The 24,682-nt window shown below is 42.5% G+C and overlaps 1 protein-coding gene across 1 annotated transcript in view; it reads left to right on the top strand.

The window, feature by feature from the left end:
* The window catches only part of LOC308068335 (uncharacterized protein), a 236,169-nt gene that overhangs the window by 21,128 nt on the left and 190,359 nt on the right, over positions 1 to 24,682 (top strand). The window contains exon 2 of the mRNA XM_080398756.1: positions 4,299 to 4,424. Within this exon, the coding sequence (XP_080254882.1) occupies positions 4,370 to 4,424 (55 nt within the window). The 5' untranslated portion in view covers positions 4,299 to 4,369. The remainder of the gene's footprint in view (positions 1 to 4,298; positions 4,425 to 24,682) is intronic.

Genomic DNA, 24,682 nt, shown 5'->3' with positions numbered 1-24,682 from the left:
GAAATTCTAAACACTTGCAAATATGAGGCAGCACTCTTTGTCTCTAGTAAGATTGGGATGATTTTAAAGCACCTCAAAGGACATCTCAGGTGCCAGTTGGGAGTGTGTCATGGATTAACTTCAGCCAGCAGCTAAGTAACATGCAGCCACTCACATCCCTGGTGGGATGGGGAGGACAATCAGAAAAAGGTAAAACCATGAGATAGGAACAGTTTAATAATTGCAATAAAACAACAACAAAAAAACCCCCCAATATTAATTGTAATGAAGAGGAGAGGGAGAGGAAGCAATAAAACCTAAGGGGAAAAAACAAGTGATGCACAATACAGTTGCTCACCACCCACTGATCAATGCCCAGCCAGTACCCGAGCAGTGATCAGCAGCCCCCAGGCAACTCCATTTGTATAGTGAGCATGACATTCTATAGTGTGGAATATCCCTTTGGCTAGTCCTGGCTCTGCTCCCTCCCGGCACCTGCTCACTGGCAGAGCACGGGAAACTGAAAAGTCCTTGGTTTAGAGTAAGCACTACCTAGCAACAACTAAAACATCATGGTTTTCAACATGGTTATCAACATCGTTCTCATGCTAAATCCAAAACACAGCACTGTACCAGCCACTAAGAAGAAAATGAACTCTATCCCAGCTGAAACCAGGACAGAGTGTGGAAGTTGCATGTTGAAACAGGGCAGATCTGAGACACCATGATCAGAAGTGGGAGTATTTGCTGTAGCTTGTCAGCCCTAGACTTAGTCTAGCATCTGTGATATGACAGTTGAGATTTCTGTCCACTTCATATGTCTCAATTTTTGATCTGTGAAATGAGAAGCAGCCTTTTTCTTTCAGTTAAGTGCTTTGACTTTTACAAGGGAGAAATGTTAAACAAACAGACTGAAACCACTACAATCACGGGAATCCCTTTAACTTCAGGGAGACTTGGCTTATGGCCTATACCACATTGTATTGTACTGGCTCAATTAGAAAAAGAATAATGAATTAAAAGGTCACAGCTCTTTCAAATTACAATGCAGGTAAAAGGGTAAAATGTGTGTGGTGGGGTTCCTCTAACTGCCCTGAGCATTTGCCATTAAGTACCAATGGGAACTCTCCATCAACAAGTTCATTAATCTCCTTTTAATCTCATTGAGTTCTGAACATTTTCTGGAAAACATTTTCCAGAAATAATCTGCCCAGGCAGGGTGGGGGAAATGTTAAAACACACAAGAATCTGCGCAACAGGAAATAATGTTAGAAAGCTGTGAAAATCATTTCTCCTTTTGAAGCGTAATGGTTTTTAATTTTCTCATGCCCTGATCTCCCTGGCAACAATTTAAAAGTACATAAGCATTCATGAATCAAAGCTGTTCACGTCTGCATTTTTAATTATGTGTCATTGGATTGAAACTTTCCCTTTGATCTTTGCATTTAAAGGGATTTACGATTTTAATGATTACAATCCCCTCCCCCCTGAGGTCTATGCTTGTTATTGAGCAATGTCACAAAGGGGTCACTGTTGGACAGGGGGAAGACAGTTTTGTTAAGGATATTATAAGCATGTCTGAAACCTGCCTTATGCTCCAAGTCATGGAGAAGATCTCTGTGTGATGATGGGGCTTCCCAATGGTGGTGACTCTAGGCCTTTTGCTCTCGGCAAGACATTTAAAAACAGTGAGATAAAATAGAGAACAAAAATAACCTGCTCGCCCATTAAGCAGCCCTGTGCTCTAGGCAGCTGCCTGTCTTGCCCTGTGTAATGACATCAGAGTGACGTAGCATGGGCACCACGACAAATGGAGGTAGAAACACTCCTAGATGCTTGCTGTGAGGGTGGTTGGAAGCAGCTGATGCCTTTGAGGTGAATGAGGCCGTTCATCCTTGCCAGCAGAAATCAAACAAACAGAAGCACTTGAACGCTTTGATGCAAGCTGGGGGAACACACAGCTATTTCACTGAGCCTGTTTGGGAGAATGAGCTCTGAGGAGGCTGGTCGCAGCAGGGCAGAAAGAAAGCCTTGTGGTTAAAGCACAGGTTGAGGGTAGGGGTGTTAGACAGCCTCGAGGTACAGAGAGAGCTGGTGGTGGGAAGGTGGTGTAGTGGGTTTGGAGTGGGGAACACGTGTGGAGGCCTGGGGAGGGTGACAGCCGTGATGGCTTTTCTGTGTAATGCAGGGCTGCGGAGCAGCAAGGAATGAAATGTGTACAGAGTACGGAGACCCTACAGCTGTGAGTGCCATATAGGTGGATGACCTCAGTGCAGTTGCATGACTTCTTTGTTTTCTCATGAGGCTCATAAATGCCCAACTACATCCTATGTGTGCACAGCAAGATAACCCCCTCACCGCAAAAAAGACTGCCACGCTCACGGCTGGCATTAAAAGATGTCAATGGTTTCCCATTAGCTGTGTGTATGTGTGTGACTTGATGCAATGCGTAGCACATACTAGGTACTCTCTAATGAATCGTTCTTTCAAAGCTTTTTGCTAGATATTTAATTTTCTTGCTGAATAACAGTTTAAAGGTCATGTGGATCGGTGACACATGCAAAATGAATGCGTGTTACTTTTGATGTGCCTGTGCAAAATTAAGGCCTTGTGCAGACTGCTTTATATGCACAATGTTGTTGTATTTTCTGGTAAAAAAAAAATCAATAAAAAGATATTAAACTAAAAACCCTGAGCAGAATATTTTATGTCTTATTAAGCTACTTATGGGTTCAGCTAGGATGGCAAGGGTCCTATTAATCAATGCTTTAAGTTGACTTCATGGTGAGTTGATGAGTTGAAAAATTTGTTAAGATCCCTTTTTGTCTCTCTTTAGAGGGTCTTAATGTGGTAGATTTTGTGAAGTGAGCATACGTTTGTGCCATTAGCAATAAGTTAACATTGCATGATTTAACATTAGAAACATCATTTATTGAGCTTATACTTAAAAAAAAAAAAGCTCCTGTTTTCACTGAAATGTGCTCTATGATGATCCAATTTTACAATCATTTTCTCAGATGAAAAAATTCATGGTTACACTATTGACAGCTGCTGTTAAATTGCTCCAGATGGGATTACACTAGAGGTAGACTACTCATCTGCATAAAAGCTACAGGAAAAGTTCCTAACAATTTCAGTTGTGTTACTCAGGAAACAGTCATGTTTTTTAGAGCACAGGTACCATTTTTAGTCTAGAGAAGTGCTGTAGAGCAAGGATAAACATGAATCAAACTTTGGGAATCAGTAGTGATAGCAAGCAGGTGAGAACCAGGGAGGTAGAGAACCTGCAAAAAAGGAGAAAACTTGGGTCAGAGACTTGCTTGCTTTGTTGCATTTTTTTTTACTGAATGGAAGTATTCATAAGGTATGAGAGAGTAGCAGGAGCAACGGTTGAGTTTTTGAAGCAGCAGCAATCTATAGACTGTTTCTGCCCTAAGATAATTAGTGCCACAGTATAATTAGAGAGGAAAGAACAAAAGGAAGATAAGTATCACTGAGGGCTTCAGTTTAATTTACAAGAAAATCTAGGTAAGCAGCTAAATGTAATATACTCCTTTTAAAACATTATAGGTTGGTATTAGATTTTAGAGATCACTTGTTATCAGTTTGTAAGGGTAGAAACACTGATTCTGAGAAATGCATCGTACCTTTTCAAGTCTCTTCTTCAGATTGAATTTCCTTTTATTGAAATACGTTTTATTTAAGTACTCTGTGATTGAACTATAACTCAATTCTGTATCCTGAATAGGGTGCTGAACACTTTAATTAAGAGTAGGTGGGGAAGATTAGTCCATTGCAGTTCAGTCCCTCCTCTAAGCCCTGCACCCATATGTGGTCTGGTGTGTGGTCATGATTCTGCAGCAGAGAAGTCTCCTGCCACGCCTGTATTTATATTCTCAGGTGCAATTGCCAGCAAGTCCTGTATCTGCAAGGAGCCAGAAAAGGTGGATCTTGTTTCAAGGCTGGGAAAGGTGCTTTGGACCTGACTGATTTGTTCATTGCTTGCACTCATCTGAAGTCCCTCACTCCAGTTGTCTTCTGTGGCACATAGGAAATAAGTTGTTTGGAAAACCTCACTAAATCTGGTACTAAAAGCAGGATGGTCTTTGTTGGCAATGTCACTAGATGGGTTAAGCAAGCAATGAATTTGGTGCCCTGATTTTCCCCTTGCCTGCAGGAGTGGTTCTTCACGTAGCTGGTACAATGTGCCATCATAAGCTGTTGGCAGAATGTCAAATTGTTAGTAAATAGGTTTCAAACATTGTCTGCTCTGCCTTGCTTTGTCCTTTGATATATTATTATGGCATCTCCTTTTCCAGGTTGAAGATGTGAAATATACCGTGAGAAGGCTCAAAGCTGATGTACCTCAGGCTTGGAGCATCCCCTGTGTATGGCTGCTGAACTTCTTCCTACCAGGATTCCTCTAGAACACTCAGGAACTCCAAGTAAGCCATCATCAAGCAGTGGTCATTGGTGGTTCTGCAATACTTTTCTTTCCCACTTGTGCCTTATGAGCTTCCCTGTTTACTGCCTTCTGCTTGTCTCAATCTTTTGTTGTATTTTTACATAAGACTGTGGACTATAGGGGATGTTCAGTGTCTCATTTTCTGCACAGCTCCTATCAGCAAGGTGCTCTGTTCTTGACAGGAATACAAAGAATGATTACAACTGGCTAAAACCAAGTTGATAACACAGAACAATGCACATACTGAAAATCAGTCATATAAATTATTCAGCAAATTATTTTAAATAATTAGCACATTTTGGGAAAATAGTAAATGGGTGTTCAGATTTTGCAGAAAGAAAACACACTAGATTAACAGAAAAAAAATGTTTAGCTCAGGGCAGCACTTGTTTCAGTTAAGGTTGTTGTGGCTGGCATGGTGGCACATCAGAGCATCAGCCGTAAACTGTAAACAAGGATTCCAGGGTCCTCTGTTACACAGATGTAACAAAAAAGCCCACTGCTGCCCCAGAGCCCATGGGAATGGCAAACAGATAGTGAGATGTAGATGCTGAGAGGGATACAGTCCTGGGCTGGTGGGGGAGACGGCTATACACCACCACAAACATGTCACATGCTGGGAGAGTAAGTGTAGCTTTCAGCTGCTTTTAGGGAGGAATAACCCTCCTGCCCTGAGTAGTGTACACCTGCGTTTATGGGGCCGTTTTTTTGGGGGGGGTTGGTGGTTTTTTTTCTGCCTAGATTTGAAGGATTTTGAACAATTATTCAGTCTCCCGAATGTCATTAAACTAGTTTGAAGGAATAGCTTGGGTTGCCGGACATGAAAACCCCAGATATGTTCCCGGCGCAGTTCAACTCTACAGAACATGTGCAGTGAATTCAAAGCTACCAAACCCATGCTGAACACACTGTGGCTGTGCTGTATAATGCCTGTACACACAGGCCTGTTTGGGAAGTCCTGGTCACAAGAATGACATCTCCCTGCCCACTTCTCTTTCCTTGTAAACCCATGACAGGAAGAGAGCCGGTGGGCTCTGTTGCTAGTGGCTTTGGGCCTTGATCCCACACTGGGCTTGGTGCAGGGTTGTAATACTCTGCTCACAGGCAGTTGTCTTACAATACAGATTTCTGAACAAGTACAGAAACATCACTTGAGACCTCTGTGGAGGGTGTTCAGATCTCGTCTTATCTAAGGTTTCCAGTAGCGAAAGTCAAACATCACACTCCAGCCTTGGGTGATGACTTAGATTGATGAAAGAAAATTAAAACTTTCAACTCCCTGCCCTAGAGGGAGAACGTAATGATCCAGACCAATCCCACTTACCTCTTTGAAATTATTGTTATCTTTTCAAAGTAAGTCAATGATTTATGAGATGTTTAGTGGGTAGAAACCTCTGCAAACACTGGGCTGGCTAGGTTATAAATGATCTGTACACAACCTGGGATTTTTCTGGCAATTCATATGCTGTCCTATCTATGACTAGGGCTTCTTTCTCCAAGTTGCAGAGCAGAAATAAAAATGATTTGCTGTGCTTGGGTATAGCTTAGGCAATGGTAATTACTGCATGGAAAGGTACTCCACTTAATCAATGGGCTGATGCACAGCTCATTTGAGGTTTCTTCCTTTGCTCCCACATAAAGAAGAGAAAACTAAAACAGAGGAAACAAAACTGGCCACAAGGAAAAACATCCAAACTCATTACTGAACACTCACTGCACTATGAGTTATACAAATGCAGAAACACAGAAAATACAGAGGGGAAATAAGCCAAACACAACAAAGAATAGAAAAAAGACAGTTTCTGACTTGGAAATGCTCTAATAAGAACAGAAAGCAAAGGCCAGCAGGAAGGCCAGAGAGACAGGGAATGCAAAGAAACAATGAAACATGAAAATCAGTATAATAGGTTTACTTAGTTACAAGTATGTTTGAGATACAAACCAATTCACGGTAGAATAAGCAAGAAAGCAACACAGTATGCAAAGCTGATTTTTTTTTTCCCCCAGGAGAAGGTGGCATAGTATTTAGTTCCAAGAGTGACTTGGTGGGTTTTCTTTTGTGCTCTGATAGGATATAGGCAGTTAGAACTGCACCATGACCTTGGGCTTTTTACCTACATTGTGCAAAGAAGGCTTTCTCCTAGGGGTGATGGGACAAATCTGACAGGAAGCTCTGGGAAAAATGAAGCAGTTTGGTCAAAGACAAACAACTAAGTACACCATTGCTAGGCTACCTCTTTCTCTGGGTTTGGTGGTGGTTTGCTTTCCTCATTTTTCCAGCCTGCATGTTCTTAAAGCTCCTGACTGCTGGGGTCACCATCCCTGAATTCATATCTTTGACTGCAAACACTTGAGGTGCTCAGCCTGTGCCCATCAAGTTAGCATGTTCTTGGTGTTGTTCCTGATCTGTTTATGTGTTCTCTGTTAAGATTATAAGCAGTTTGTATGAAGAGGTGGAGGAGTTAGGCATCATATTCCACGTATGCAGGGATAAATAGAAGTCATGCAGTACATGCATTGCATTTGGGAAAAAAAGGGAAGGGAGACTCAGAAAGCTGCTGAATTTCTGGCTTTTCTGAAAATCAGGCTGCTGGTTAGTAAATCTGGATCATCAAAACAAGAAGTCCTTGTGGGAACTGTAGCTGTGCAGGACTTTGATCAACCCCCCAGTACAAAAATTCTCAAAGCTTTTGGATGGCATGAGTGAAAGTGGTGCGTCCTACTCATGGACATCTTATGAGTGGGTCAATCCAATACATTTTTGCAAAATGCTACTTACCCTTTAATGGAGGAAACAGATTAGTCACTTAGAAGCTGTATGAAATAAATGTGTGCATTATATATCTTAGCCTTATAAAGCTGAGAGACAAGATTCTGCAAATGTTAAACGCAATTGTTTTCTTTTCTGGTTATCCAACTGAAATGTAACAAAAATGTAGCTGGAAGCTGTAAAGACTCACACAGCATCATGATAGTCATGTAGGAGTGTTGTCAGAGGATATGAAAGAGACTAGGACAGTGGTGAGAAGTGTATTTTATTAGACTGATGTTGCTGGGAAAAACAAACACATTTTTCAAGCTCCAAGATGGGCATTTCTGGTAGCAGTTCCGTTTGTGTGTCATACCAATTCAGTCTGGTGCATGAATTCATGCGGAGGATAGGAAAGCAAAGTCCCCTCTCTTCCTCTCTCACTGTGGAATACTTCAAGTAGCCAAAATGAACTGCTGTGCGGGTCCTGACTTTGCCTTTTGGGGATCATCAGATTAAGGATGTTTGGGTGTAGACTCTACCGTATCTGACAACTTGTGTGTGCTCAGTATGTAGCCGTGTTGCATAGAAAATATCCTGATCTGCTTCATTGTTGAATGAAAGGTCAAACTCAAGCTGACATGGCTTTTCTGGGAGTTTGCTTCTCTGTGCAAAAACCACGACAGCATTATGCCTCATCACAGGGGTACTCAAGCTACAGAAATGTGATTGTCTCCTTGTCTAGGCATATAACTCCACGGACAAATGTGTGTGTAGTACACCAACTGTGAAAATGAGAGATCCCTCTGAGGCTTTCAGGGACATGGGTACAGTGTTCCAGCAATGTGCTGTGAAACAGGAAGATTCAGCTCACAGCACCCACAGGGGAAATCGTGTGGAAATTTTTTTCTTTTTTTCTGTTTTTTTCCTTTGCTTTTCTGTTTGAAAATTTTTTTCTTCTGGGCCTCAACACATGTTGAAGGTACCTAACCATAGGTACTCTGATTTGGAATTGTTAGCCTGCATGCCATAAACACTAAACAACAGCTATCCATTACACAGCACAACATAAATAAAATTGTACTTGTAAAAACATTCAGGTTTTAGGTTAGAAGTCTGTATTTTCTTTTTCCTGACTACCCTGGTTTTGAGATCTGCTTGCAGGGAGACGGGAATAGCACCTCATCAGTGATTCATTTCCTAATGAAATGGAAACTGGCATCAGGAAAGGAGGGGAAAAAAAACCCAACCTGGGAAAAAACCCGGCAAGATAAATGGATGGCTTTCTTAAAAGCATGCAGTGAAACAATGGGACTAAATGAGATACATTCCTGACAAAGATCTGTTCTGTTCTCTAAAGGTTTTCATTGTACCTAGAGTTATGTTTTATCTTTAAAAAGTGGTATCCTTTATTTTATGTGAGCTCTCTCCCCCTCACCCTCTTTTCTGCTTGCTGAGATTTAAGTAAGCTCTTGTAGTGCTCTATCTCTGATCAGGCTTAAAGATTTGGAAAGCCCTGAGTTTGCAAGGATAAAAAAGGCCTTAGTATCTAGACACTGATAGATCTGATTCATCACCTCGGGAGGACATTACCACACAGCCTGTGCCACAGATTGTCTTGATAACAAGCTCTGGATTTTTCTTGGCATGCATCTTCATTTAAAGGTCAAAGCTCTTCCAAAGAAAGAGGAATCCCTGGGTTAGGAAAAAAAAGAAGTGGTCACATTATCTCGACAAAGCCATAGTCTTCACTGAGGCCAGGGGATTTAGGGTGAGAACAGCGGGCCTGATTCTAGCTGGTGGTTTTGAGCTGCTCTGAGCTCCGCAGAGAAAGCAGAGCTGGAGCATGACTGGCTGGCAGTCCAGCCTGGGCTGGTTTGAGTGTCTGTCTGGAGCAGGTGGACTCAACTCCTGCTCCTTCCCCACTTGGGAGCAAACAAATGGCAAAACGGGGATGTGTCAGCCCTGGTCCCTGCAAGACCCTGGCCTTATGAGCGAGGAAAGATAGCTTAGTTCCGTGGATCCCCAGCCCTGCCCTGGTTTGATCTTGCAGAAATGAACACCTCCAGCTTTAGACTGAAATACCTTGGTCTTGTATTTCTGGTTTTCCTTTTCTTCCCTTGCCTTTTATATATAAGCAATAACACACTGCCTGAGATGTGCTAAACTTCATCTGCTCTTAATCAGGATACCTCCCTGGGTAGCAGTTAAGTAATGATGGCTGCCACTTAATGGGGATGGTAATTTTCACTTAATTGGGGTGTTTTCCAGTGCCTTAGACTTGTGTGGGTCTCTATGCATTGTCTGTCTCTGGCTACATATGACTTTTTAGCACCGAGGCACACAAACAGTACTTTCCCATCACCTTATCCTGTCGGCTCACTTGACCTTTCTGTAACAGGCAAGGTCAATCAATATTGATTGTTCCTCTACAAATTCCAGTGGTCAGCTAATAATGTAGTGATGCTTTGCTCTCTTTAGGAATTTCTCAGCCCCAGCAGACAATCATCTTCCTTTCCCCCTACATGTTGGCATTAAATTCACTAAGAACAGCAAAACAAAGCCCCTCTTATGATTCAAACCACCGATGGTACTGTGCGACAGAATTGAATTTCACCACCTAGCACCACCAGTGAAGGCCAAGCAAGAGGACCTGAGCTCCAGGAGAATGGGATTAGGAGTAGATCTAATTCGTTTCTCTAGGCTGGCCTGTAATCTGCCCTCTGACACCAGCTTAATCTTTTTATCACTCTGCACTGAAATTTCATGATCTGGAAAATGATTCCGCTGTGGAGCAAGCTGTGTGCGAATAACTGATTTGGTTTTGGTTGTGAGAGTGGATCAAAAGGAATCCAGGTTCACCATTTGACAGAGAATCAAAAAGCTAAAAACCAGTTTGCCATGTCATAAAGCATTAAAAAAATTCTAAACACTGATTTAAAAGTAAATAGAACTGAAGAAGTAATACATGGTTTGGAGCTAGAACAAAAAAGGAAAAAACAAAATATCACATGTTGACAGTTTTAGAATTTTTAAATTTAGATTACTGAAGTGACAATATTGAAAAAGCACTGCTTGCCTCAGCATCGCCTACTAGCCTGTCTGATTTAATTTTGAAGAGAAGAAAACTACCAGCGAATGGAAAACAACGATGTTTTCCCATGTGCTGATTAAATGAAAAGCCTAGAAGGCACTCCCACAATAGACAAATGAGCAAGTATATTTCTTTAATTGACATAATACCTGTAACAGGAAATGGTTATATCTTCACAATGTTTGACAATGCACAAAGGTTTTTAAGGGCTGGAGAGCCTATTGGAGACAGTAGTTGTCATAAGTAGATTCCATCAAGGCTTCTAGATATTTTCCATTTTAATCCCATCTGTAAAACATTGACTTTTCTAATCAATTGGAAAAGTAAATCCTCAGGATTTGCCAGATTATGTGTGAAATGCAATAGGGAGTACTTAAATATATCAGTAAATAAACAACACATAAATCAAAAACTAGAGGGGGAGTAAGCAGCACTCAGTATCCTGGCTACAATCCATGTTTATTATTTAACTTTAAAATGACAAATCAATGGCAAAATGGAATTAAGTAGCTGTGTAAGCACAGAAGTAATTTTATCAGTGTATGAGATGCTCATGTTTTACATTATACAGAACATGGTGTGTTTACTGAGCAAATGCAGAAACATCAGTGAGAGCTGGAATTGGAGCCAAGGCTGAAGGGAACAGGGATGCCATCTGAGAGATGAGACCCTGGGGACAAGTTTCTGATGGTAACAGCATGGACAATAATGGGAAAGTGATGCATTCAGGTTCTTTAGAGAAGATAATGAAACTTGCTTTATGATTTGAAGGTAGAGCTGAGCAAGGAAAGACCTTGTCTAGAGGTCAAGGCTGACACAGTCTCAACTAGGAGGATGTTTAAGCTCAACTGATGTGCTAGTGGATACAGCTGTAACCCTAGGACTGACCTTGATTAACTAATGTGTGTGTTAGAAGGCATTAATATTTTCTGTTATAGGGAAATTGTGTAAAAGTGAGGTTGCTCAAGCAGAGAGCTGGAACACAAGTACCATGTGAATCTGTAAAGATTTGGTGATGTTCTCTTAAGAAGTGCCCCCTTACAGCATAACTTGTAGTAGGTATCAGTTTCAACCATCACAAGCTGATTTTTTGGGGAATTCCTACCTTTGTTGTGGTTTAGTTATATTTTACACTTCATATAAAATCCTTCTTCTCAGGAAAAGCAGTGAAACTGAATTGTCATCTGTGTGTGCAGTCAGGGGAAGTGGTATTAGGAGCAATAACAAGGAATTATTTAAACATGAAAATAAACTTGTTATGTGATAGAGAAAGAAGTCATGAGGGTAGAAGGTAACAGAGATTAATTAAATCAGTAGTTGCTACTCCCAAAACAGTATTCCATGACTAAAAGGCCAGCATACTGTAATGGTGAACTGAGAATACATGAAAATCAAAGGCAAAATTTACAAAACTTGCCAACTTCAAGTTTTGCAGCTTATTAAAGTGATTTTTCTGCAGAGTCAGGTCTAATTCATCTTGACTAGTAGCAGGAAAAATCTCACTATATGTGAACATTTGCTATGAAACAGTCCAAAGCAGTCAACAGATGCTATTCATAGTTCTTAACTTGCCCAGTTTTCCCAGTTGCGTTGTCTGAAGCCCAGCTCAGATTTTTTTAAATTCAGCCTCAGCTTGGAAAGGTCTGTGGGTTGTGTTGTGGTTTCACCCCAGCCAGCAACTCAGCCCCACACAGCCCCTCACTCACACACACACCCTGGTGGGATGGAGGAGAGAATTGGAAGGGCATAAGTGAGAAAACTCATGGGCTGAGATAAAGACAGTTTAATAAGTGAAGCAAACACCACACACGCAAGCAAAGCAAACCACGGAATTCATTCACCACGTCCTATGGGCAGGCAGGTGCGCAGCCATCTCCAGGAGAGCAGGGCTCCATCACCTGTAACGGTGACTTGGGAAGAGAAATGCCATCGCGCCCAACATCCCCCTCCTTCCTCCTGCTTCCCCCAGCTTTATATGCCGAGCATGATGCCATATGGTGTGGGATAACCCCTGGGTCAGTCGGGGTCAGCTGTCCCGGCCATGTCCCCTCCCAGCTCCTGGTGCCCCCCTGCCGGCTCGCTGGTGGGGTGGGGTGAAGAGCAGAAGGGCCCCCATGCTGTGCAGGCGCTGCTCAGCAATAATGAAAACATCCCTGCGTTATCAACATCAACGCCGCTGCCAGCACAAATCCCAAACACAGCCCCATACTGGCTACTGTGATGAAAATTAACTCCATCCCAGCCAAAACCAGCACAGGTTGTTAAGCTATAACACACATTGAGAGTCTCACTGGACCTGCCTGTAACATGAAACTGAATCAAATGCCAGACACTGAAGTAGGCTCAGATGAAAACAGAAATAATAGGGGTGTTTTTATTGCTGCTGTCTGCCCCTGTGCCAGGCCAAACGTGATTTGTCCCTTACCTGAATGTCAGAAGTCTCAAAAGTTCACAGTAAGGAAGCAATACCATCGGGGGAAAAAAAGTGGAAGCCACCAAAAATGATGGCAAATCAGGAAATCCAGATTTCATCCTGAACAGGGGAATTTCTGGGGTCTGTCTTGCAAGAAATACTAAGTGTTCTGATTAACCCCTGAATGTGCAGCTGGAGAGCAGGATGGCAAGAGGGCTGAGGGATTGCCCTCTCCTCACCAGGTCTCCTATGCACTGCTGACAGTCAGATAAATGCTTTTGCTACCTTGTCTCTCTCCCCCACAATGTAAAAGTAAAACTCTACCTGTGACCCATGTTTTACTTTCCCCAAATCTTGCAGCCACTTTTCCCTTCCCCAGACCCTGCAGTCATGCTTGAGCCCGCTCCTGGCGAGCTGCTGGGAAGGGAAGTGTGTAACCGAGGCAGGAAGATGGTGTAGTTCACAGCAGCGAAGGGCACAGAGGGCACAGTTGTTTTAAATGAAGTAGAAAGGAAAAAGAGAACAATGACTCATTTTGCTAAATCAGTGATGGGATCTCAAAACTGTAAAACATCCCACATCATGGAATTTAGGGCTGTTACAGAGTTCTATTCATGTATTTTCGGTATAGGTGCTAGAGAATGGTTTTAGACAAGGAGAAAAGAAAGCTGGAGAGTAATTGAGGATTGACTACTAAATCAACAAACAGGCTTTCAAATGCTAGGGGCCAACAAATCACAAGCGAGTGACTGTTTGCTCTTTTGTTATGCTCTGTAGTAGTGTTTTATACCTTGGTAGTACCAGGAGGCTTCAGCTATGACTAGAATCTCCTTGGGCTGCATTAAGTATGAAATTTGGGATGTTTCTCTTTGCCTTCTAGGTTTTCTTGTTTGATTGCCCTGTAGTTGCATTTTCAGCTTTTCCTCTACAGTGATGAGGACCAGAAACTTTATTTCTTTGCTCAGAAGACCAAACAGCTGAAGCTGTAGAGGAAACACGAATTATCAAAGACTCTTAGTGGAGTCAAGAGAGCTGGCAAGGCTGACCTCCTTTCCTCTGTGTTTTTGTTTCAGTTTTTATTTCAAATCTTTACTTCTGTCTTCAGCAGTCGCTTTGGTTGCTGAAGCTCTTGGGGATGTACTTCAGTAGGTTTTGACCTTGGTTCAAGAGAGATGTGTTTTACTGATAGCTAATACTTGAATGTGGAAGAAATAGCAATGGTGTTACTGATGTGGCTATTTAAGGATATGAGAGATGCAGGGTTTGCAGAAAGGTTTAGTATCTTTTCTTAGCTGGTCTGATAGGGTTGGAAAAGCAGTTTTGGGCACAGCAGCCTTTTGTCAAATCATTCTTTCAGCCTAACAGTTGGATAAAAAGCGTGGACATACGGAGTCCTGTCCCTTGTCCTGGCTCTGCCCCTGCCTGCTCTAGGACCTGGGTCAAGTTCATTCCCCCTCTTCCACAGCTCAGTTTCCCAGTTCTAAGACACATAACACAGCTGAAAGTGTGCAGTAGCAGTGCTTGGTCTAAGGAATAGCACCTTGATAGGTCCTTGGCAGAAGACCTGAAATATCTTTTCTGTATTTCACACGGTCCTACTCAGCGAACGTACACTCTCTGGGCTCTGCTTTTCTAAGCCCATGACTTGATGTGTTCCTGGTGTAACTGATTGCTAAGGGAGGAGCAAAATGCCAAAAAGGTTTGCACCTTCACTGTGGCTTGTAGTTGCCTTGTTTCAGTGCATGCAGGTGTTCAGTGCTTTTATGTGGGTATACATGTAGGTGAATCTACTGCTCAGATCAGGGGTTGAGCTCATACCGCGTTGAAGTCCATCTCATACAATGGCTGTACAGAACGTCTGGCTGCCCTGTTCATTAATCATCTCTGCTGAAAAACCCTTTTAATTACATTATGTTCAGAATCCATAAAATATAATTAAAATATGTAAATCTATTATATTATTTAATGAGTACATTGAGACCTGAAAGTTTAAATTAGATGTAAAACTGATATGGACCTATTGCTATTGATTACTTATATTAATAAATCATTGCAGCTTTGGACAGGGATTTTTTTCCACTACAAGGTGGGAATATCTTTTTTCTTTTTTTTTTTTTTTTTTTCCCATTTCATCCACCAATTCTTATATTTATGCAGTCTTTTAAAACTGCTGTGGCGTGGTAATGAATAACTATATAACTTTTCTGCAACTAATATCCATTCTTTAGCATGATTTCTTCAAGTTCTGTTCCATTCTTTTGCTCCTTCTTGGAAGACACGGCAGATTGCTAGCAATACAAATGCAGTAGCGCAAATAAGCCCCAACCCCTTCTCGCAGCATTTTAGTTACAGATGTTACATCAGACACATATTTTAGGATTAGTATCATTTTCCAGGAGCATGAGATGCCAGTACAGTGGAGTTAGAGCAATAAAACCTGATGATGTAGCAGACTTGAAAGTTACCCTAGCTTTGAGCCTTTTACACTGGGGGAGGAAAATTTAGAACTAAGGGTGTTGCTGGCCCTACTCTGGGAAAGACTTCTTTACTATTTGATTATAGCTTGCTGGGTGTTACTGAACATCTATCGTGGTGTAGAGCCATGCAGGCTCTAAAGTAAGAAGTAAAAGTTTTATTTAGGATATTGTCTTCATATTGACTGCTTTTCCCTCTACTTAAATACATTTTGCATCAGACATACGTTGTTTGTTTCATGGTGGAGGCTTTTCTAGCAGAGTTTGAAAAGGTAAGGGTGCTCCTTTCCCATGGAGACTGAGCACTGGGCCCTGCTGGGCAGCTGCCATGCTGGGCAGGCTCTGCAGGGTGGGCAGCAGGGGATGGGCATACACATACAGCCCCCTCTTGCCTGCCCGGCTACAGACCCCGCAGTCCTGCTGAGCCGCTGACAGTGAAATCCAAAGGATATTTCACAACAGATTATAAGTATTTGAAACCAGAGCAAATGTCAGGCTGCTCGACAGCAAAAGATAGCCCTTTAGCACAGCCACCTGTATTACCTTCCATTTTCTTGATTTGGCAAGATCGCAGGCTTCAACCTCATTTAATACCTTTCCTCTGCATTTCTTTCCTGTAGGGTAGACATACATCTCTCCCTTCACTTGTGCTGCACGGCTCACCAGCTGCATGCCAAAACTTCCAAGGGAAATATTCAGGAGATGAGAAGTCATCAGAAGCAAAGTACCAATTTCATGTCAGGCAGTGTGTCAGTAATAGGAGATAAAACAGCCCTTTCACCTGTTTAAAACCCTGATGCCTACTAGACATTCAGATCAGCACTTTGGGCAAGTTTTGTATTTTCAGATACCAAGGTCATATTCTTAAAGATAGGCATTTAAATTGCATACAAAAATATGCAGGCAGGGGTGCAAAGAGGTAATTGCGCGTATGAAATATGCAGTTGCAAACACCCACTGGGTAATTGTGCACTCACAAGCATTCAGCTGCACCTGCAATTTCCTGATTTCCTTTTGGAATGACTTGTCTCTGCCTGGGTGTGTGTGTTTGGCACATTTCTTCTCTGCGCTTGAAACTGTGGCCCAAAGCACTGTGTTGCTGTTTAGCACAGATTTAAGCTTCTGATTTCAAAGCTGCTGTAATTAGTAACTTGCAGTCAGTGTACTCTACCAATTCTTAGCCTACTGGGATATTACCAGACTTTATTGTTTCTTTCTGTCTTTGTGGAACTTCTGTAAATCTTTTCTTTGATAGCAGCTAGGGTTTCAAAGCTGCCCACGTTTGAGCCAGAGGAAACTAATAATGATCTAATTAATGAAAGATGTTTTTCTCTGCACTGCTGTATTTTATCTCTTCCCCAAAGACTTGTTGGTGCAAGCCAACCTCAGGCACCAGCTAGATCCTTTTTTCTCATCTATTTGAGAAATACAGAGATACATCTGTATATATCTCATGTTGTTCTCACTTGAGTGTGTAAATCTTGAAAAATCTTCCCAAGTGTAACGTGGATTTAGGAAGTAGCTTTGTTATTCCCAGAAGATTTTTCTTCCAGCTAAGATTTGTTTCTTTAGCTCAAACCACAAAGCCACTTTAACTCTCCCTAAAAGACTTAAGTCTGTGTAAGCTGCAGTGTAGGACATACTTCTTATCCCCCAGTGGGTATTCATTGCCCCTCTCCTCCTGCTTTTTCAATTTCACTTTCTTTTTATTAATTAATGAGCTCCTTTAATTATTTATAGAAGCCTTAAAATGCATCAGGGTTGGATTCCACAGTCTTTTCCTTGCCGTATTGCACTGTTTTGCCACAAGAAGGGCACAGATTCCTTCCCAAAGGCACGAAGGGTGTTATCAGCTTTAATTGGCAGTGCAGTAACACAGCATTGTGCACTGGGTGGAAAGAGGGGCGTTCCTACTGTACATTTAAGATCAGTGAATTTTCCTTTACAGCTCTTCGGGGCCAAATAGCACTGGGTAGGGCCTTGACCATCCTCTTGCTTATGTTAGGCTGGTACAGGACAAGTTCAGTGGATTGTAGGTCTGTTCTCTAATCCACCCAGACAGGCCATATCATGCTGCATGAACTGGCTGCATGAGAGGCATTACAGCAGTGTGATTTTTTCCCCCTCTGTACTCCTACCTGATTGCATTCTAGGGTACTCATTTCTTTATCACAGGGTTGATAATGGGATTGCTTTTTTTTAACTACTCCTTTGGCAGACCTGTTTTACACACACTTTGGAACCCAGCCCTTCAGTCCAGCTTTACCATCCTCAAAACCTTCCCTTTTCAGCCTTGGCTCAGAGCTACTGAACTGGCCTCCAAACGTACCTGAAGTGTTAAGTCTGATACCATCCACCCACAGAGATGCTGGGTAGTGTGGGGAGAGGGACAAGGAACATGCCAGCAGAAGAGAAGGGAGCACTTCAGTGGCAGAGATTCAAGCTGGCAGGCAACTTGTGTCACTTTGTGGTGCTTTATGACCTTGAGGCACTGTCTCAATAAATCATGCCAAGTAATTAAAAACATAATTTAGAACTTAACTAGCATGTCAGAACACTGGGTATACACTGATGATGCCTTTCTGTTTTCCTTCCCTTTCCCCCCCATGATTCTGGGCTCCAGTGGAGTGAAACCACCTACTGAAGGCAAAAACTCAAACACAATTAATGGCTTGCTGCCAGCTGCTTAAATACAAAGGAGTTGATCTAGCCCAGCTAGCTATCTGCAGGTGCCCAGGAGGCTCCTGCTGTACATTGAATGGCCTCCTCTGACACTGCAAGCAAAACCACAGGTTCTCCTGCAATATAAATGTTTCCTTACTGGTTTAAATAGAAAGCAGATGTGTCTCATTTACTTGCAACTCTGAACACTGAGACTAGTAGCGAGGCAAAAAAATGGTGGCAAGGTATGGCATACTTCAGAAAAGAAAAAAAAAGGCAATGATAGAACTTGGACAGAAGTTGCCAAGTCAAGGACATAATTTACCTGTTTGTTAGATTCTTAGAAAATAGATTTTCATTGGTGACAATGGGCAAAGAATTGCTGGGTTTTGGGTACCATTTGTCCCCATCCTCTGGCTCAGCACAAAGTGCAACACAGCTGAATTGCCTTGTCAGCATTAGGAGTCCCAGCTCTCATGTTGGTCTTTTTAGCAGTGTTATGGTAGTGGGGTCAGGGTGTAAGAATGAGAGGACTTGCTGCCCCTAAGAGAAACATTTGCAGAAGGAAGAGCAGAAAGTAAGAGCTGCTTCATTAGACTCTGAGGTGTGAGAGAGTGACTTAATCTGGGACAGTGCTGAACCATGCCTGTGTTTCTGGCAGGTTCAGTCCACACCATCCTTTTACCACAAGAGACAAAACAAATGCAGTAACAGAATAACCCAGATGTTGGAACTCTGGTCTGGACTCCAGCTGTTTGGTACGTGAGCAGTCTGCCTGATCTCTGGGGGAAGGCTGATGCAGAGCTCAGTTGCAGGCAGAGACACCAGATCTGTGGAGCAGGTATAGGACCGAAACAGCATTTAGCAGTGCCTTATTGTCAGGATATGGCTGTGTATGTCTGTGCAAAAGAAGCTGTGAAATAAAGCAAACTAAGCTATATTCCTCAGTGGGCAGTGTCTGATGGATGAGCATGCTTCTGTATTACTCTTGCACTTGTTTGTAAGGGAAAAAAAGTACAGAACATAGTGTCTCTCTCTCTCACACACAGTTCAGTTACTTTGGCAGAAGGTCTCACTGGTTTTCTTTTACAAATTAGGCAAGTCAGAGAGGATATTCTCACCTTTCTTTAAGCTGTGCTGGAGCCTCTCGCCACCAGCTGTTTCTGTATTGTTACCGATCCCTGCCATTTTGTGGGGCTGCAGCAGAGCTTATTTCTGCTGGTCGCCACCCTGCTGGCAGTTAATCGCCTGAGCACAAAACCAATCACACAACAAAAAACCCAAAGAGCTAATTAATTTTTAATTTGTGTAATTTAAAAATCCGTTGCATCTTCTTGCAGTTGGATTCTAAAGTGTGTCATTTCCTCAGGCAGGGGAGCAGCCTTTCCTGGTTTTGGGCAGAAGACCCCGCTCTCTTATCAAACCAGTACCATGCTGGGTAAAACCTGGTGCAGCCCATCTGGATCAGATTAAGTTTGACTTAATTCTTTTTTCCTCTCTTTTTGGCAAGAGCTTTGGTACTTCATTTATTAAAACACAAACTTGACTCCATGCTGTAATTGCCCAGCTTGACAATGATAAATCTTATAAGCAGGTTTGCTGTTTGCATGCTTGAAGTAATGATTTACATTCATTCACTCAAAATTTTAAGGCCGTAGTTTGTTTTTACAGCTATGTATTTGGAAGCCAGTGCAACAAACTGAGGAAGTGTGGTGTTCCCCTCTGGTGCCTGTTCCAGTGGGAGGAAACAGCCTATACCACCTGCCAGAGAACAGGGTTGCCTTTCAGTTGAGGAGCAGAGGTCCGTGCTGTGCTACTGGATGCAGCTGGAGGCAGCAGGCATTATGCGAACCTTCAAGGGATGTCTGCGGTATGGTTTTCTTTGTACTGTTCTGTGACCATAAATTTCACAAATGTTTATGGTTTGAGCTGATATCTCTCATGCCTGGTTGATGATCAACGAGTTGTTAATTTGGAAAGTTAAAGCAGAATCTATTTAGTTTGTGTTGCGAGCAAATAATTGCCTGCATGGTTTGAAGTAAAATCAAGCCCTTATTTTGGATGGCACTTAGACCAGCAAAGTGCACCAGGATATTAATGTAGCGTACTTTTTCAGCTTCATGCAAATATGACAATTAGGCTATGGCTATACTACTTTTTTTTTTTGACTATACTACTTTCTAGTGTAGTTGTCTGCACTACGCAGCCTGGGGTGTTATGTCAATAATTCCTGTAGTATTGGGTTTGAATTCAGGCCTGTTCCAACTGCTGAGCGCTGGTTTCCCTGCCAGCTGATACAGCTTGCCTGGCTCTGGGGATATCTAAACAGGGAGCCTGGAGCTACCATGCTCATATGGACATCCTTGTAGTGCCTGGCTGTGACACAAACAGCATAAATATGGAAACAAATCTCAGTGAGGACTAGCTGCTTGGCCTAGCTTGGGGAGAAAAGAAGAAAGGCCTTTGCTGTGCCACTAGGAACAAGTCAAAACTCCAGGGGTACAGAGCTATCTTCTAAATTTGGAACTGCCAGTTCTGCCTATTCGGGAACCCTGTCATCTGCAGGGTCTTAAATAGAGGATAGGGGAGCCTGAGTGGAAGCAGGCACAGAGCCATGGGAGCGCTGGGGACACACTGATTCATTCCTGTCTGCTCCTGTGACCAAAGGTGCTGTAGACCTCGCCTTTGGATTTCTTTCTGCTTATTACAAAGGTATAGTAATCATGGTGAAGACAATGCAGCTCCCAAACAGAGGCTCCATTGGCAATTTTCTGGCAATTCTCAGTGGCACAGCAGGGCAGCTAGTCCACCATCGTGCCTGATAACCAGCAGCAACCGCCTGACTGTCTGTATGGCTGGGTGAGATCATTAGGGATGCTCTTCAAGTGTTCATAAGCACAGAGCCACCGCTGTGGGGAAGCCTTGAGCCTGAGAGCTGCAAATCTGTTACTGTATGCGCCTGACGGCTGTCTCAGCCTCTCTTACTGCTGTGTTTGTAATGCTAGATGTGAAAAATTAGCAAGCCTCCCTTCATGCAAACAGTGGGAGGAAGTCTGCCCCTCCTGATTTATGCAATATGAGGAGCAAAGGCAGAATGTCAGATTATCAACAGGACAAGGTTTTCTTGTGCTTTCTGCCTGACTCAATGCATTTCACTGATGTCACAGATTTGTATCTGAGAGGGTTTGATCTGTTTGGGTTTGCAGACGGGTCCTCCAGTCATACTTCCAAGGTGAAATATTGAGTGACTTAGCTCTGGATTTTATTGATCCTATCTCCTTTGGATAATTTTTTACATAGTGCTGATTCAGACCAGTGGAGTCCTGAGCATGGTAGGTGCTCTGGACAGAGCAGTGTTTGGTGTTTTACTGTCAAAATCCTAGCCAAAGGCATGCTGGACTCGGCGTATGGCAGAGGCGTTTGCTGGCTGTTCCCCAGCCTTGTCTGGAGGTGGCCAACACTGGAGCAGCACTTTACAGCTGATGTCTTTTGTTCAGGAAGACAGGATATTTGTTTAAAGAGGAGCTACCATGATAATACTTCAAAGTCAAGCAATTCATTTCAATGGGGAACAGGAATATGACACTGACAGCAGCAATGTGAGGCTCCCACAGCAACCACAGCAATATGCCTCAAAATCTGAGCAGCTGACATTCATCTCCTGTAGGCTGAAAGGAGGGGTTGCCCGAACCCACCCTCTTCAGCCTATTTTCCTCTCCCATCTGTGGACCCCAAAGATGCTAGTTACATTTCCTGCAGAGCCTTAGTTATCACTCAGATCTTCAAGTCAGATGGAAAAAAAAATAATAATTGTGCTTCACTGAGCCAAGGGAAGAAGAAAAATACGAGATATTCAGAAGTATCAAATGCAAATATTGGCTTGCCCCATCCCCCCAACATTGGTTGTTACTGAAAAATCAGGGAAGTTTGAAATGCACTTTGTACACAGACTCAGCATAAATAATGCTACTTTGCATTTCATCAGCCTTATTTTCCCCATGGGTTCACTGTCATCTCTCATTTAGGCACCACAGGGATGATCAGCTTCAGAAAGAAGTTGAGATGAAAGGCACCAAAATATGAGTGGGTAAAAAAATTCCTGACACTCAAGAGCAATCCAGAAAATTTTCCACTCCACAGGTGCATGAGCACTGGGGAATCAAGTCAATCTTTTTTTTTAAAGGAAAACTTTTTATGTATCAATAGTATAGAGATTTTATGAAGTCACATTTTGCTTTTAGAGTGTTTACTGACAATGCTTGGTGTTGTCTGTGACACTAGATGCAGTACTTTTGTGATCACTGTGAAACTGGGGATTCCTGTGCACTGGAGGGAGAGACACAGGCAATATATTAATAATTTTATATTTATTTAATTTTTATTTTATAGCATGTTTAATGCTATAAACTAATAACAGCTATGACCAACAAGGAAAAAAAAGGTAAATATAATGGCATTCAGATTAAAAGAGATGCAGTAAGACAGAAGGATACTTGTGTGGCTGTGATATCTCAGGTGGGGTTCAAATCTGGGTTCACCTTCTATCTTCCAGTTTGGCCCAGTGCAAGTCAATCTCTTGTGCCCCAGTTTCTCCGTTGCCAAACAGTCATTGAAATATCCCTTTCTGTCAGGCATTGTCTGCAGTGACCACCTGGACAATGAACTCTTCAGAAGTGTATGCACTCCTGAGAGGCACTTTGCAAATCCTGCCTGGTAGAAGAGGAGGAGAAAAAGGCAGATGTAAGTGTAGGGCAACAGCAGAGGTGGGAGCAGAGAGGCAGGTGTAGCCTGAAAGCCAAATCAGTGACTTCAGGGGAAGACCCACAAGCCTGAATAAGACCAGGACCTGCTGACCACAGAATGCAGTGACAGTGGCCGGCGGCTGTTCCACATGCAGAGTGAGGATAACCTGAGGGGTGCCTGAGGAGGGAACAGGCCCACTCACACACGTGGAGCACAAAGAAGCCTTGACTTTGAATGGGGCTTACAAGAGAAAATACAATGACTAATAATACTAGACAAGTGATTAAAAGTACCCTGACAGCAACAAAAAAGGGATAAGGTGAGATCAATTCGTATCTTTTCAATAGAGTCTGGTACATGTAGATGTGCACAGAATAATTTTGGGAAAGGTGAACAATACTGCAGCAGCTAAATATCTCCACTTCTATTTGTTTTATATGCAGTGATCTTCCAGAAGGGGATTCATTCAAGACATCTGAGTAATATAGCAAAGCTAATCCACGCATGGTTCAGTAAAAGGTCACTATACTGCATCCTCCAGAAGAGATTTATATACCTCAGTATATGTACGTTTTTCTTCTTATTTGGCTGTGTGTTTATTCTTTCAGGGAATGGTGTGTTGTAGGTCAATATGAGGTGCCTCTGGAAACTTCTAGATGCAGAGAATTACTCAGGCTGCCAGTAGCAAGTTTTTATACAGTATGGCTTCCTTCTGTATTGAAATGGCTTAGGAGCAGCTTTCAGACACCCATCATGCATAATGCTTTCAAATATATCATCCAGGCTGTGTTCTGTGTCCACTTTTATAGCTATAGATGGTGCTTAGTCAGGCAGTTTGCACAAGGTCATGAAGTTAAGTGGCTAAGTGAACATCTTCAGACCAGCATCCTTATTAGTTCCCAGCCCTGCCTTAAACACATATGGCCAAAAAGGGTCAGGTTTTCCTGGTGGCATCCAGCAGATCAGCAGTTGCTTCCCTTCCTTCCTGCTGTCTCCTGTAGCAGTGAGTATCTGCCTTGTACAGGGGAGCGCGGGAGGAGCTGCACCCTTTCACATACCTGCCCCAACTCAACCTTCAGCTGTGCTGAGCATCCCAGTCTTAGGCAAAGCCAAGCAGAAACCCTTGGTGCTTCTTTCTGCTTTCGCAGTGCTGCACATCAGGCTCTTAAGATCTCATAAAACCCCTACTAAAGCATTCTTTATAGGATTGTCTGTTAAAATGTTTAATTTAGGGACTATCTGAGAATAATTTAGCAGCTGATTAAGAGATATACCAGTTCTGCTCTTCCAGGATTGATAATCCATAATGTGCATATGTTATTGTAGCAGGGTTATGTTGTGGGTATGGAGTAGCAGCAGCATCTTCTTCTGAGCCTGGACTATTTGCAACCTCGATTTTGTCAGCCTAATGATAAAATTAAGTACTATTTTAAGGACCTTGCTGGTGAGTTGTCTTTCTGTCAGAATGAAACTGCCTTATGCTAAAGATATTCCAGGGAAGTAGAAGTCGTATCCCTGATGGAGACTAACTCTGAGGTAGATGGGAAGACATCAAGAAGAGAGCATCAGATTAATTTTTTAGCCACTAAAAATAATTGTTGCCCTGCTGTTCACCTGGAGGAGCCAGTTCCATTGCTGAAGCACAGGGGAAATTATGAGATGTGCTGGTTACTGTTATCATGGCATAAAACAAAACTGTGCTTCCTTTCTGGAGCAGTTTCCCCTGTGTGTGATCAAAGTGTGATACAGCCAGACTGTGCCCAGACTGTGAACTTTATATCCTGACCTTGAGATGACTCAGGGCTACAGAAGCAAATACCTCTGTCACCAAATGTGCCCCATATCCATTGACTCCAGCGGTTTTGTTCTGTGTCTTTTCACAAACATCTTTTTGATTATGATAGTGCTATTTACAAGGTTATTCTTCTCATGACTTTGTCCCCCCTATCAGGCAATATCTTTGTCCTCAAAGGTCCAGAGGTTGGAGCTTTCATATTTTAGGAGCTCTCATTCTTTCTCATCTACTCTCTGAAAAACAACTTCTGATCAGTCATTTGAAATCATCGATTTCAAATCTCATTCTGCTACTTGTGCCCATTACATT

This window comes from Falco punctatus (assembly GCF_963210335.1).
Source record: "Falco punctatus genome assembly, chromosome: 1".
Lineage (NCBI taxonomy): Eukaryota > Metazoa > Chordata > Aves > Falconiformes > Falconidae > Falco > Falco punctatus.
Note: the sequence above shows the minus strand (reverse complement) of the source record. Positions and strands in the feature narration are given on the sequence as shown.